General features: G+C 37.8%; 1 protein-coding gene across 1 annotated transcript in view; it reads right to left on the bottom strand.

The window, feature by feature from the left end:
* The window catches only part of SEC24D (SEC24 homolog D, COPII coat complex component), a 104,313-nt gene that overhangs the window by 14,307 nt on the left and 75,969 nt on the right, over positions 1–14,037 (bottom strand). Inside the window, exons 14-19 of the mRNA XM_023741103.1 lie at positions 12,433–12,549; positions 11,416–11,586; positions 7,829–7,925; positions 7,563–7,708; positions 6,447–6,585; positions 5,550–5,668 (exon numbers count right to left, since the gene is read on the bottom strand). Of these exons, the coding sequence (XP_023596871.1) occupies positions 5,550–5,668; positions 6,447–6,585; positions 7,563–7,708; positions 7,829–7,925; positions 11,416–11,586; positions 12,433–12,549 (789 nt within the window). The remainder of the gene's footprint in view (positions 1–5,549; positions 5,669–6,446; positions 6,586–7,562; positions 7,709–7,828; positions 7,926–11,415; positions 11,587–12,432; positions 12,550–14,037) is intronic.

Raw genomic sequence — 14,037 nt, forward strand, 5'->3', positions numbered from 1 at the left:
CTTTCTCTCATATATTTTGGATATATTATCAGGAGGGACCAGTCCCTGGAGAAGGACATCATGCTTGGTAAAGTACAGGGTCAATGAAAGAGAAGAAGATTCTCAACGAGATGGACTGACACAGTGGCTGCAACAAGAGGCTCAAGCATAACTATGATTGTCAGGACCAGGCAGTGTTTTGTTCTGTTGTACACAGGGTCACTATGAGTCGGAACTGACTCGTTGCACTTAACAACGGCAACAACAACAACAATTTGTAAAGCATTTATAATAGTGCCCAGCACATAGCAAGCACCATATATGTATTTATTAAACAAAATAAATGACTTCCTAAGCTGTATTTCCAATTTTCACCTCTTGAGTTTAAGAACAGTATTTCCAACTGCCCACAAGTATCTCTTCCTTTATGCATCTTAAACTCACAAAGTTAGTCAAAATTCATCAAACACTTACTGGATGCCACTGTGTGACAAGTTCTGTGCAAAGGGTCAGGAGATAAGCAGGAATGAGGCATAATCCCTGCCACAAGATGCTTGGAGACCATTGGGAAGGGCAGACATAGAAATAGATAAAACATAATAAGGAGATTGTATATAGCTACAAACTAAAACAGCAAATGCTCTGTGAATTTAAGAGTGCCACTACTGAACGGTAATGTGTGCACAAACTCTTACAATTCCACAAACTTGTTCTTTCTCTCATGTTTCCTATTTTAGATTCTAGAACTTTCAGATAAACCTCAATTTTACTTTTTTCTTTACCTTCAATTAGTAAACAAATCCTTTTAATTCTATCTTTATAATCCATCTGTACCTTCCTCTCTATTCCCATTTTGCCTCATGTAATCTCACTCTTCTTCGGTCTTCCTCATTCATTGTCCAGCTTTGACATGGATATGAGGCAACTGGAAAACACCATGGCTTGGGTCAGGCACACCTTAGTCCTCAAAGTGACATCTTTGCTTTTTAACACTTTAAAGAGGTTTGTTGCAGCAGATCTGCCCAATGTAATGCATCATTTATTTCTTGATTGCTGCTTCCATAGCGTTGATTGTGAATCCAAGTAAAATGAAATCCTTGACAACTTCAATCTTTTCTCCACTTATTATCATGTTGCTTATTGGTCCAGCTGTGAGGATTTTTGTTTTCTTTATGTTGAGGTGTAATCCATACTGAAGGCTGTAGTATTTGATCTTCATCAGTAAGTGCTTCAAGTCCTCTTCACTTTCAGCAAGCAAGGTTGTGTTATCTGCACATCACAGGTTATTAATGAGTCTTCTACCAATCTTGATGCCTTTGAATAAGGGTGGTGGTGAAGAATATCAAATATACCATGGACTTCCAGAAAAATGAACAAATCTGTCTTGGAAGACACACAATTAGAATGTTCCTTAGAAGCGAAGATAGCAAGACTTCGTCTCATGTACTTTGGACATGTTATCAGGAGGAACCAGTCCCTGGAGAAGGACATCATGCTTGGTAATGTAGAGGGTCAGCGAAAAAGAAGAAGAACCTCAACAAGATGGACATAGTGGCTGCAACAATGGGCTCAAACATAGCAACGAATGTGAAGGTGGCGCAGGACCAGGCACTGTATCCTTCTGTTGTAGATAGGGTCGCTGAGTTGGAACTGACTCTATGGCATCTAACAACAACAACAACAACTTCACTCTACCCACCTCAAAGTGCATATCATAATGTGATGTTACAAATAATAGCAAATGCAGCAATTCTAGAAACACAACTTTATGGGTTAAAAAGATTACAGGTAATACCCTGAGTTGTTAAACCTTCTCCCAACTCAATTTCATAAAAATGACTAATAATCATGATTGAAGGATCTGAGCTTCACTCCTTCCATTTGGCAGCAGGACAATGAACAAGGAAATATCCCAAAGAAAAGGCATACATAAGAGATAGTGGTTATTTGCAACCTGACAGCTAAAATACATGGCCTAAAAGTTCATGATTTCTTTTTAGCTTTTATATCTTACTGAAGAAAAAGAACACAAATTTATCAGAATCCATACTGAAAGAAAATTTCCCTCAGTTCTCTTTTAGAACTTATTCCTCAGTTGAAATCTCTTTACATTATAGGTTTCTTCTCACAATCTATTAAGTAAGGAATGCGTAAGACAAAACTTTATATCCGGTTCAGGCAAACATACTTGAGAATGATTCTACTTTGCAGGTTTTCTTTTTTTTTTCCTTTTCCCCTCTTTACTTCTAATGAAGCCCTGGTTGCTCAGTGGTTAAGAACTTGCTTGCTGAACAATAGGTCAGCAGTTTGAATCCACCAGCCGCTCCTTGGTAACCCTATGGGGGAGTTCTACTCTGTCCTATAGGGTTGTTATGACTCGATTGCAATGGGGTTACTTCTAATATCCTTTCAAAGAACCAAAGACAGTTTAAATACATGTTTCCTCCTATGAGAAGAACATCCTTTTCTTACAATTTCTCTCTAGCATAAAATATTTTCATTTGACAACATTTGGTATTGGGTTACTTTCTCTACCAATGCAAATTATGATGAAAAGATGAAGGCATCAGATCATGGTCATATTCCAGAGCCACATGGCCTCAATCCTAGTTACCAATTAGGTATCTTACATATTATTATGGGTTAACAATGTTCTTTTAAAAAGAAACAAAAAACTAGTTGCCATTGAATCTATTCCGACTTATGGTGACCCCACTTGTGTCAGAGTAGAACTGTGCTCCGTAGGATTTTTAATGGCTGATTTTTCAGAAGTACATCACCAGGTCTTTCTTCTGACAGAACTCTTGGTGGACTCAAACCTTTGACCAACAATGCAGCTGAGTGCATTAACCATTTGTACTACCTATATAGAAGCATGCTCAGTTTTCTAATATTATCTTGCTATTTCACCGGTTGTTTCTGATTAATCAGGTCATATTAAGACAGTTTAGAAATCTGTTGTCCTAAATGCCACAAGGGGTGGAGCTTGGCCCATGATGACACCATTAGGACTAATAAGTGTGATTAAAGCAGGTTAGATTATAGGGGCAGAGCGAAGAAAACAGAGGAGGTAATTAAGAAGAGGAGGTAACACTGACAATGAAGAAGAAAAAAGGAATGGAAGAGTGGGAGAAAACAGTCTTATTCAATGTTTTGGAGGTAAGGAAGAAAGTGTGGCAACAGATCACTGCTGTAAAACCTTCTCCCCACCTCCCCGGTCCCCGTTATAAATACCTAAATTATTCTTGAGGAGAAAGGGTGTGGGTGCGAAGAGAATACAAATTCACAGAAGTCTGGTTTGATTTTGAAGAATTCCTCTTTGGGTTTTGAAGTGATAGTAGTTGTGATGAATTTTAAAAAACACACACAACAACTACTACTTTATAGTTAAGGTCATTTGACTTGCCATTTGAAGTCACTGTCCTCTCATATGATGTAATATGTTTAAGCTCAGAACAGTGAGCTACTAGAGAGATTTAATAAAAAGAATCTACCTTGCATATACAAGCTTAAGAAGTTGTTTTAATGTTGTTTCTAGTTTTGTGTACTAACACAGCATCTGTTATACAACTTCAGAGTGAGTACCTCCTTACATTTTATGCCCTAATCAACTCTCTTCCCTCAACCTAGTCCTGGCCCTGGAAATTCAGTAAGAGCAGTTCCACGAGATCCAGAGACACATAATCCAAGTACGTAGTTACTTAATGGTCTTGCTTAGACGAAGGAAACTCTGGACTCTATAGTCAAACAGTGGGATTCCTTTAGGAATTCCTCCATGGATATTATTTTTCCAAGTGCACTGTGGGAGAGTGCCACATATGAAGTTACAGTCCCTGGAAAGAACCCAAAGACCAGCTATTCTATATTTTCAATTAAGGGTATATTTTAATATCTTATCATTCCTAACAGTTTCTTGGTCTCTACAATTTACATGATGACTAATCATAGGTGTCTAAGTTATATCATTTTTTAAAGCATAGTTATCATAGATTGAAAAGTACACTTTTTAAAGGTCTTTAAATCCTACACATGAAATTTGCTAACTTAGAAAAGAAAAATCTGTAAGAACGAGAATAATTTCTAACAAGTTTTTCAGAGAAAATATGGCATCATAATGATTTTACTCCAGAAATAATAAAATTCAGTAAACAGATGATCTAGTAGTAGAGACAAAAATTTTCACCTTTAAACCAGAAGGAAATAATAGATTTGATTTTTTTTTTCCTTAAATAGGCAACAGATTTGTTTTTAACTTAAGGTCTTTGAATCCAATCTGTTTAACATTAGCAAATAAACTTCCAGAGAGGACGTTAACTGTACCTGTTCTCCTTCAACTAATCCTTGTGAAGTGTGAGATACTCCAGAGACAGAATAATGTTTCCAGAGCTCCAAGACAAATAGTAAAACGGGGTTTAAAGCGCTCACAATTGAACAATATCCAGGCTAGATTCCAGGTGCACTCAGGGGGTTCTGTGTAAATTAAATAAGTACCTTGTGAAATGGTACTGATGTTTGAGGTTAGTAAAGTGGCAAATCTGAATAATTAAGAGGACTGAACACGTGTAGGTTCAAGAGTAGCTTTTGTGATTATCAACACAGGAGAGAACATGGAAGAGCTAATCTCATCACTTGGACAGCAGGGAAAGGAATTCTTATGAAAAAGTCCAAGCTAATAAATGTGTCTGCTTTATTTTTCTTCTTAATCCAGAGTATGAATTTGGCCCCCAAATTTATTTACATTATTCTTGCTGCTGAAAGCTGACTTTTTGGTGGGGTTTACAGATGTCCTTTCAACACCCACTGTTGACAATGAATGAGCCAGAAAGTTTTCCCATCTGTGGCTGTCTTCTCTTTTAATCAAAATTCTGTGCTCAAATACTCAACCCACAACTATGAAAACCGGCATCTAACTTTGATTGGCATAGGGAAGAATGTGAACAAGAGAACAGATGCAAAAATAAATGCGGACATGTGGTTTTACTTTTTCTTTTACAGGAAGGAGAGGCGAAATGAGGTTTATTTAAAAGATCTTCTAAATTTTCAAATTACTAGATGACTGCCCAGAGGTAATTCTTCCAAAACTCTTCATATATATTAATAACCTTCAAGTATAAAGAATTCCACTATTTCTATGTATAAATTATATTTGTTTATAAAACATAAAGAATGTCATTACTCATGTCAACTTTGATTGTTTATATGCCTAAAAAGTATTTAAGCATACACATTTCACAACCAAATGTCCATCTTCGTAAGCAAAAGAGAATCCTGTTTATATTGTGACACTTCTTACATACAACATTCTTTCCTTTATATATAATATAGTGTCTGTCAACACAATATACACACACTTTTTCATTCATGCATCTTGTAAAGTCATTAAGTTTTTTAATGTTGGCTATAAAAATACCATAGCACAAAAAGATTACATTCTCAATCTTCTTTGTTGTGTGGTTTACTATACAGCTTTTATCTAAGTGCCTGGAACATCACAAGCCCTCAGTAGTATATGCTGAAGGGATAAATAGCTGTTACATCCCTTTAGCATCTTAGTACAATAGGTAGCTCACCTGGCTTGCTGCGGATGGACTTGCGCAATTCTTTCGGTAACATGCTAACATATGGGCAGTCTGATTCACTAGAATTTCCCGGATGACCTTCAAGGGCTGATGCAGAACTGCTTTAAAAGCTGTGTGCACAAAACAATGAAAAGGACAACAAAGTTTCAGCTCAGAAATTGAAGGCTTCAAATAATTAAATTAAGAAAAAGAAAGTTGCTATTCTCTTCAGACCACCCAGCAAGGAATAACAGCATTCAAAAATGTTAAAGTCATTTGTTAATGATCTGTCTTAACTAATTATAATAATAATAATAGAGAACAATGGCCTACTGATAACAAAAGGTAGGTCCAGATTTTTCCTCAGAATATTAGAAACAGAACTCTACACACAGAGAAAAGAAAGGCTAGTTTGCCATCTTCTGATGTCCTGAATCCTACAGGTTGAATTGCTGCTTCTTCTAAACCTTGACGTAGACTCTCAGGAGGAAAGCCAAAGAAAATTTAGCCTTAGGGTTCATCCCGTTTCATCCTTACCATGGTATGGATACGGGAGTTCACTCGAATATTTAGGGACAGTTTCCTTCTATTATCCCCACGTGCCAGAGAGTATACTCAAATGCCGTAATAAGAGTCTAAGCATTACCTTCCTAAATTTCGTCAGATCCCCCTTTAGGGAAGAAATTTTAAAGAAAAATGTATCCTGTGGGCCTGAGTTATCCTATTATTAATCTAGAGTTAGAGATGCTAACTATTCTCCTTCACACTTTGCCTTGGTAAGTTCTGAATTTATCTACCAAAAGGCTGTGCCACCTTTTGGTAGTGCTTTTCATATACTGACTTGATTAACCAACAAGTCTTGACTCAATTACTAGGTAAGGTACACTGACCCGATAAGCACAGGGTTACCTGACTTGGCAAAGAAGTTGATCAGAGCATCTGTCTCACAGCTCTTATAGAGATCAGCCAGCTGGGAGCTGCAGTTTAAACCAAGGTTGTGAATCCGAAGTCTTCTCTGTCCACCGATGGTTGTGTAAAGCACAGCACACTGCAAAGGCAACACTGAGGTCACGTGTTCTGGTTAACATGCTCTTGATCTTATTTGCATTTACAGAACAGTGTCTACAGTTCTGTACAGTGTGCACAGCTAAAAGACATCTAAATTTTTCCACAGATTTTTTTTCTATTACTGCTATAGAGCAAATGACAACAAATATGGGAAGAATAATGACCGGGTCCTATGTAGCATTTCACTGGTTTAAATTACTGAGCTATCCACATATAAACATCTGTCTGCATTTCTACAAGCAGTGTGCATTTCACATACCTCTGATTTTATTACCAGGGATCTAGGAACAGAAACAGTAACTTCGTGTTCTCACAGCCTTACTGAAGGCTCATCTCCCTTAGAAAACATGTAGTTAGGTCTTATGAGATATACATTTCAAGAGTGCAAAGATGTAAACACTTTCCCAAATTATCTGTGATTAAAAAATAAACATTAATTGAGTTCTTCCTGAATTTAATGCCAACTTCCATTTTTTAAGGGTAATGCTAGTGTCTGAAAACTATGAGCATTAGATATAATTTTTCTTGTTTTTATTCAAAGTCTCCATAGCTTCTAGTAAATTTTGTATATTATAAAATCAAATCCTACTTCCATGTGCGTCACATGGGGTCTGACACATCTTAGGAGTGCAACAAATGAATGAATGGCCTGCTGAAGTCTGAAAGAATCCAACACTGCTGGGAATCAGTGTGCTGATGCCCACGGTACCAACCACAAGTTTATGGGGCTCTCATGCAATGACAAGTAATTGTTACTTCACATAAAGTAGCACACTATGAAACAAAGTATGGAGAAACCACACAATCAGTGCTCTAATATAAGGACTTTTGCCTTTGGAGAAATAGAATTGAGTCTTTTATGAAGAGACTAACATATTTGATGGTATTTTAGCCTCCCCAATGATGACTGTCAGCACCAAACTAAAAAGCAAAATATGGGAATACATTTTAAATCACCTGGATTAAGGCTCCACTATCTTCACTGAGTTTGTCGTCATGCTTGAACTCTACAGTTACTGCCTTGTCACAATCAATGGCTGCCATTTCTACATCAGTGGTGTTGTTCATGAAAACTCCACCAAAGAAATCAGTGGCTCTGAAACCTAAGGATGATGAAAAAGGGAAATTTTGCTTCTCCTTAGTTTATTGTTATTTTCTTTGTTGGCTTTTTTAGAGGAAACAATCACGTTTAATGATGACAATCTGGTATAAATGATAATTACCTGTGCTGGTTCGAACTCTCATAATAGCATCAAATCCTATTTTCTTCTGAATATCATTTCTAAGGTCGTTCAAAAATTGTTGGCTATCCAAGTACATCTGAAAAAATAAAGCATGATCAGTGTCCACCAGATGGCAGTAAAAGTACTTAAAATAACCACTCTTACTCTATTTGTTAATCCTGACTTAAGGCACACTAGAGGAAACCCTGGTGGAGTAGTGGTTAGATGCTATAGCTGCTAACCAAAAGGTCAGCAGTTCAAATCCACCTAGGTGTTCCTTGGAAACCCTATGGGGTAGTTCTGTTCTGTCCTATAGGGTCACTATGAGTTGAAATTGACTCGACAGCAGTGGGTTTGGTTTTTGGTTTTGGTGGAACACTGGTTAAGTGCTCGGCTGCTAACCAAAAGGCTGATGGTTCAAACTCACCAACTGCTCTGAGGGAGAAAGATGTGGCAGTCTGCTTCTGTGAAGATTACAGCTCTGGAAACCCTATGGGGGCAATTCTACTCTGTCCTACAAGGTCGCTATGAGTTGAAATTGACTCAGTGGCAATGGGTGGTGGAATCCTGATTTAGCATACTTATGTTCATATCTTATATTTCTTTGGTTAAAGAAGATACAGGATCTTCAGCCAGTGATTCTTAACTTTTCAAATTAAATCCACATCTATTATTTCCTTTCATTTCACAACACTTGGACAGAAAGATCAGTCATTAACTTTATTGTACAAATGGGAAAATTGAGACAGAGTAAATGATTCAGGTTTAGGGTTTGAAGCAAGAATAATATCCAATGAATAACATCCAGCGAATGAAGCTGGGGAAAAATCCTGGAGTTGAGGTTGTACTCCTTCCATTTGACCACATTCAGAGCTCAGTGAAGCTAAGTCAGGGGATAGTTCATGCACAGAGTTAGTAAAAACCCCTTTCCCCAGCCTTGTTAATTACTCTACTATCACTGTATTTCTGAAAGGTGCTCACTATTCACAACTAAGCAACATTTATTCAATACGCACATGTATATAATGCTGAGCTGAGTGCTCACTAAAGAGAACAGAGTGGGCTCCATCTTCTAAAGCTTCCCATCTGACCTGGTCAGTGACACTGTTTAAGAGATTATTACTGTTCCTGTACCAACAAACATGAAGACGGCATAGGACTGGCAATGTTTCCTTCTGTTATACATAAGGTTGCCATGAGTTGGAGCCAACTCAACAGCAAGTAACAACAACAACGACGACAACTGGTGAAAGGTGAGAGAGACACAGACACACACACTTCTCTTCCCCTTCAGAAACACAGGGAAGGAGCGAGGGATAGAGAGCGAGAAACCAAAGACAAAATCTTTATTAGAATCTTTTTCACTGTTTAAATACAGCTAGGTGCCTGCAAAGTTCTTAGCCATCATTTTTATCATTTCTTCTTTACAATATTATTAAATGGCAGGCACTACTATTTTTTTTTTAATTTTGAAGACAAGTAAGATATGCTACACTATGATTCAGCTTGGCAATAATGTGGAATAAACATAAATAAATGTGTGGTATAATAGCCAAAATGAACATTTTTTGTTTATAAAATATTTTACTCCCTGCTTACATCTTAGAGGATTTTTCTTAGTGGGATTATGACAGTATTTCTTTTTTAGTAACACATTAAAACCATCAAAATAATTATTGCTACAGTTAGATGCAAGTAAATATCCTTTATTATGTCGTAAACTACACAGGGTTAGCACATAACTCAAAATCTTTTAAAGAACAGAAACAAGTAAAATACCTAGATGGTTACATTAATTGCGCCCGTGTGCCCACTGTATACACATCACCTGGTGGCATGGTCTTCGGAGCTAAGTCACTTGGTGTAGATGACCACACCAGTGCATAACTTATGACTGTAGCAAAGCCATGCTATTCACATATGTCAGGGCCTTATTGATTAGGAATGGAAGACCTGAAGTACTTTTTGGGAAAGTAAAAAATAAAGTTTCAGATAAACTTTATTTCCTTAGTTAGGAATTGGCCAGCACAGTAGGCTTTGTGGTGCCTCAACATCCAGAATATGGGCAGAATAAGGAAAAGTTAGAATTCTAGATGATTATTAAAAGCTTATTTTCTAGAGTGTGTCTAAAACAACCTACTTTGCTCCAGAAATCTTGGAAAACGTTCTTGGAGCTTTTCCCATTTTATTTCATTTGCAATCTTTGGTGTTATCAAATCTGTTAATAGTCTACACTATTACAAATAATTTTATCTATGATGATTAACATTTGACATTTATGTTGGGGGAAACACTCATTCTCACCCATGTTTTCACATGGAGATGCACAAATTAGAGGTCCACTCCTAGCCCCTCCCTGCCCCTCCTCACTTCTCTCAGGTGAAGAGGAGGGACTTACTTAATTAGTCCAAACCCACTGCTATCGAGTCGATTCTGACTCGCAGCGACCCTATAGGACAGAGTAAAACTGCCCCATAGGGTTTCCACAGGTGTAACCTTTATGGAAGCAGACTGCAACATCTTTCTCCCTCAGAGCAGCTGGTGGGTTCAAACTGCCGATCTTTCAGTTAGCAGCCCAGCACTTTAAGTTAGGAAAAAGGAATGAATTGTGGGTAGCTCAGCCCCTTCTGGGTCCTCTTTTTAGGGAGGCAGCCTGCGTTCAGAAGATAGACATTTTCTGCCCCTCAGTAAGGGAAGTTTTCAAGAGGCAGATGTCCAGAGGAGAAGCTTATAACTGTGCCCATCCAATGGCCTGGCTGTGTAACTTTATCAGATTCAGGGGTGAGGCATTCTTGAGTTCACTTGCCCACTACCTAGGCCAGTTATAGTGCTGACATTTTGATCATCTCTTGCATCTGTCTGTCAGTTCAGCCTTGGAAGAAAGGGGTGTAATGAATTGACCCCCAAGATTCCAACAATTTAAAACAAATATTTAGTTACTTCTTTCTGGCAATATCTAAAATATATCTTATATATTTTATGGATCCCTGGTGGCACAGTGATTAAGAGCTCGACTGCTAACCAAAAAGTTCGAATCTACCAGCTGCTCCTTGGAAACCCTATGGGGCAGTTCTACTCTGTCCTTTAGGGTTGCTGTGAGTCAGAATTGACTCCATGGCAATGGGTTAGGTTTTTGGTTTATATATTTTATAAAAACATACTTATGTATTTTATAAAATATATTTTTCCCATTATGATAGCTTACATTGGTATTTAAATCTGAGATTGAATGAGCTCAATCTTTTGCCAAACACTTAAGGAGTATGAAAGCAATTGCTTAACCAGTTTCCCATCTGTTCTTTACTTTCATCAACTGCCCACAAGGGGGCAAAGCTTTCTTAACCTATAAGCTAAGCAACAACATTAAAATAAAAAAAAAAAAAACCTGTTGCCCTCGAGTAGATTCTGACTCATAGCAACCCTATAGGACAGAGTAGAACTGCCCCACAGAGCTTCCAAGGAGCGCCTGGTGGATTCAAACTGCCAACCTTTTGGTTAGCAGCCATAGCTCTTAACCACTATGCCACCAGGGTTTCCAACATTAAAATAGGAGTAGAAAACTGAGATGAACAAATTGCTGCACTTACCTGGAAACTGTTGTATTTATACAGGGTTCCTCCAGTGAGCAGAGGAATAAGACCCAAAGAGGCCACATCCACGTACTGACTGGGAAAGAGGAAGAGTGTCACAGAGCAGCCGTGAGCGACACAGTCCTTGGCCAGAGATTCATAGATACTTGTTTGGGGCTGGAAAAGAATCTGAAGAAAAAGATACAAAAAGGGGGAAAAATTACAAAAATGTTTTTGGTTTAAAATTTAAATTTCTCTTGAATTCTCATTGAAATTATTAAAATGAAAACATACATACATATATATTTATACGTATTTATTTATTCCAGGAAAGTGAACTGGGCTAAAGAAATGGGTTGTGGTAATCATCAATACCCAGTCTGTGGCAGGCTTGTGCGGTGTAAAACATGTACGTGTGTAATTTAATTTGATCCGTAAACAAGCCTAATGAAGCTGATACTGCTATCCTGGCTTTTACAGAACTAGATGAAGTTCAGGAACTTAGTAACTTGTGTGGTGTCATGTGGCCAGAAATTTGATGCCTACGTCCATGCCCTTATCCTTCTCACTGACTTTTCTCCCACTGCTACACTTTCAGAGGGTTTGAGCAAATGCACATTTTGAGCAACAGGAACCTCTAATTCACACCTCAGGCCTGTGCCTGAGTCTATACTCTCTCTCTCCCCTTTATCTTTTTTTTTTAATTTTTTTGCATTCCCCCCACTTCCTCTATTTCTATAACAGTCTTATCATCCCTCAGTCACCCTTACACAGATTATACATGAAGAAGGCTTGGGGACTTATTTTAATGCAAATATTTTTAGCCATTAGTTCTTCTAGGAATATAAAATTTCTTAAATTATTTGCAATTCAAAATATTCCTGTAATATACAAAGTCCTGGACTCATACATTAGATTATCTTCTCCTCCCTGCCTGCCCTCAACCTTCTTACACAAAGGACATAGCCTCTTTCTTTACTCCCTTTTAATAACTGACATATGGATGCCTCGAAGGGCAACTGCAATACAAAGTACCTTTTCTTTGTCCGTATTAACCAGCTTTTTGTCATCTCTGTTTCTGAGCTTCCCTGGTGCTTCCGCAGTTGGCAAGGAGGAATGGAAGATGAACAGCTTCCCAGGACAGTCTGCTGCCTAAAATAAATCACAGCAAATGCCTTGTGTGGGAAGGTTTTATTTTAAGGCAATCAGAAAATAAACTAAAATGTAAGTACCTTCTATAAGACAGGTACTGTATTTATCTCATTTAATCCTCACAGTGACCTTTGCGTCCTTGGGCAAGTACTAGTCTCTCCATTTTATAGATGGAAAAACTGAGGCTTAGAGAAGACAAGTAATTTGCCTAAAATCATGCAAGTTGTAAATAAACAGCCAGTATTTAAACATAGGTCTGTATACCCCGACACTTTAAAGAACTATTAAAATTATGTGTTACAGTCAAATTACTTTCTTGTTTAGCCTACAATACAGTCTTTAACGACGAGGTGGATCCTGTAATAGGAAAGTAGATAGTAGAATTCCCAGGCTCATGATGCAATAAACCCAAACCCAAACTCATTGCCATCAAGTCAATGCCGACTTATAGCGACCCTAAAGGATAGAGCAGAACAGCCCCACAGGGTTTCCAACCCTGTAAATAAAATATAACACAGGAAAAATTGTTACTGTTAGCTGCCAAGTTGGCCTCCAACTCATAGCAACCCCACGTGCTACAGGGCAGAACTGTCCCCTAGCGTTTTCTTGGCTGTAATCTTTATGGAAGTAGTTCACCAGGCCTTTCTTCTGTGGAGCTGTTGGGTGGGTTCAAATTGCCAACCTTTGGGTTAGCAGCCAAACAAAAAAAAAGTCTAGTTAAAATAATTGTTGAGAAAATTAAATGACCCAGCGTATGATGTAAATCATAATTTCACATACTGAATTGCCTTATTAATACCTGTGGAGTAGAACTCTGAAGGAAAAAAATCAGGATCCATTAAAAAATTAAGTTCAATATTAAAAAAAATTGAGTGGCTATATTTATTTATTTTTCCTTATAATCAATCAAACCCGTTGTCGTTGAGTCGATTCCAACTCATAGCAACCCTATAGGACAGAGTAGAACTGCCCCATAGGATTTCCAAGGAGTGGCTGGTGGATTCAAACTACCAACCTTTTGGTTAGCAGCCTTAGCTCTTAACCATGGTGCCACCATTCCCCCTTTCCTTGTAAAGTAGCTAGCAATTTTAGACCCAGCTATTTAATTAACAATATACTTACAAGATTTTTTATGAGTAGCAAATCAATAAAATACCAGAAAAAGCATTTATGGTATTACATTCTTTATTTCTCTACAAAATTTATGGTTTTGACCAAAATCTGACTCTGCCTACAGGCATGCGTCATATAGAATCAGGTGAATGATTTATGTCATTCTTATTACAGCAGAAAGTAGGTTGAGAAAGGCTAGTCTGGAGAACTCAATGTTCAAAATTCAGCTCTGATGCCCCTTCCTCCGAGAGGTATGCTGTCAATGCTTTCAGCAGAGCTGGGTGCCTCCCCCTCTATGTCTTCAGTCTGCTTTGTTTACCAGACTACCGCAGAATTTATTAACACTGTATTCTACCACCTTCTCCTCTAGCTCAA

The sequence above is a fragment of the Trichechus manatus genome, unplaced genomic scaffold (assembly GCF_000243295.1).
Source record: "Trichechus manatus latirostris isolate Lorelei unplaced genomic scaffold, TriManLat1.0 scaffold00171, whole genome shotgun sequence".
NCBI classification, from domain to species: Eukaryota; Metazoa; Chordata; class Mammalia; order Sirenia; family Trichechidae; genus Trichechus; species Trichechus manatus.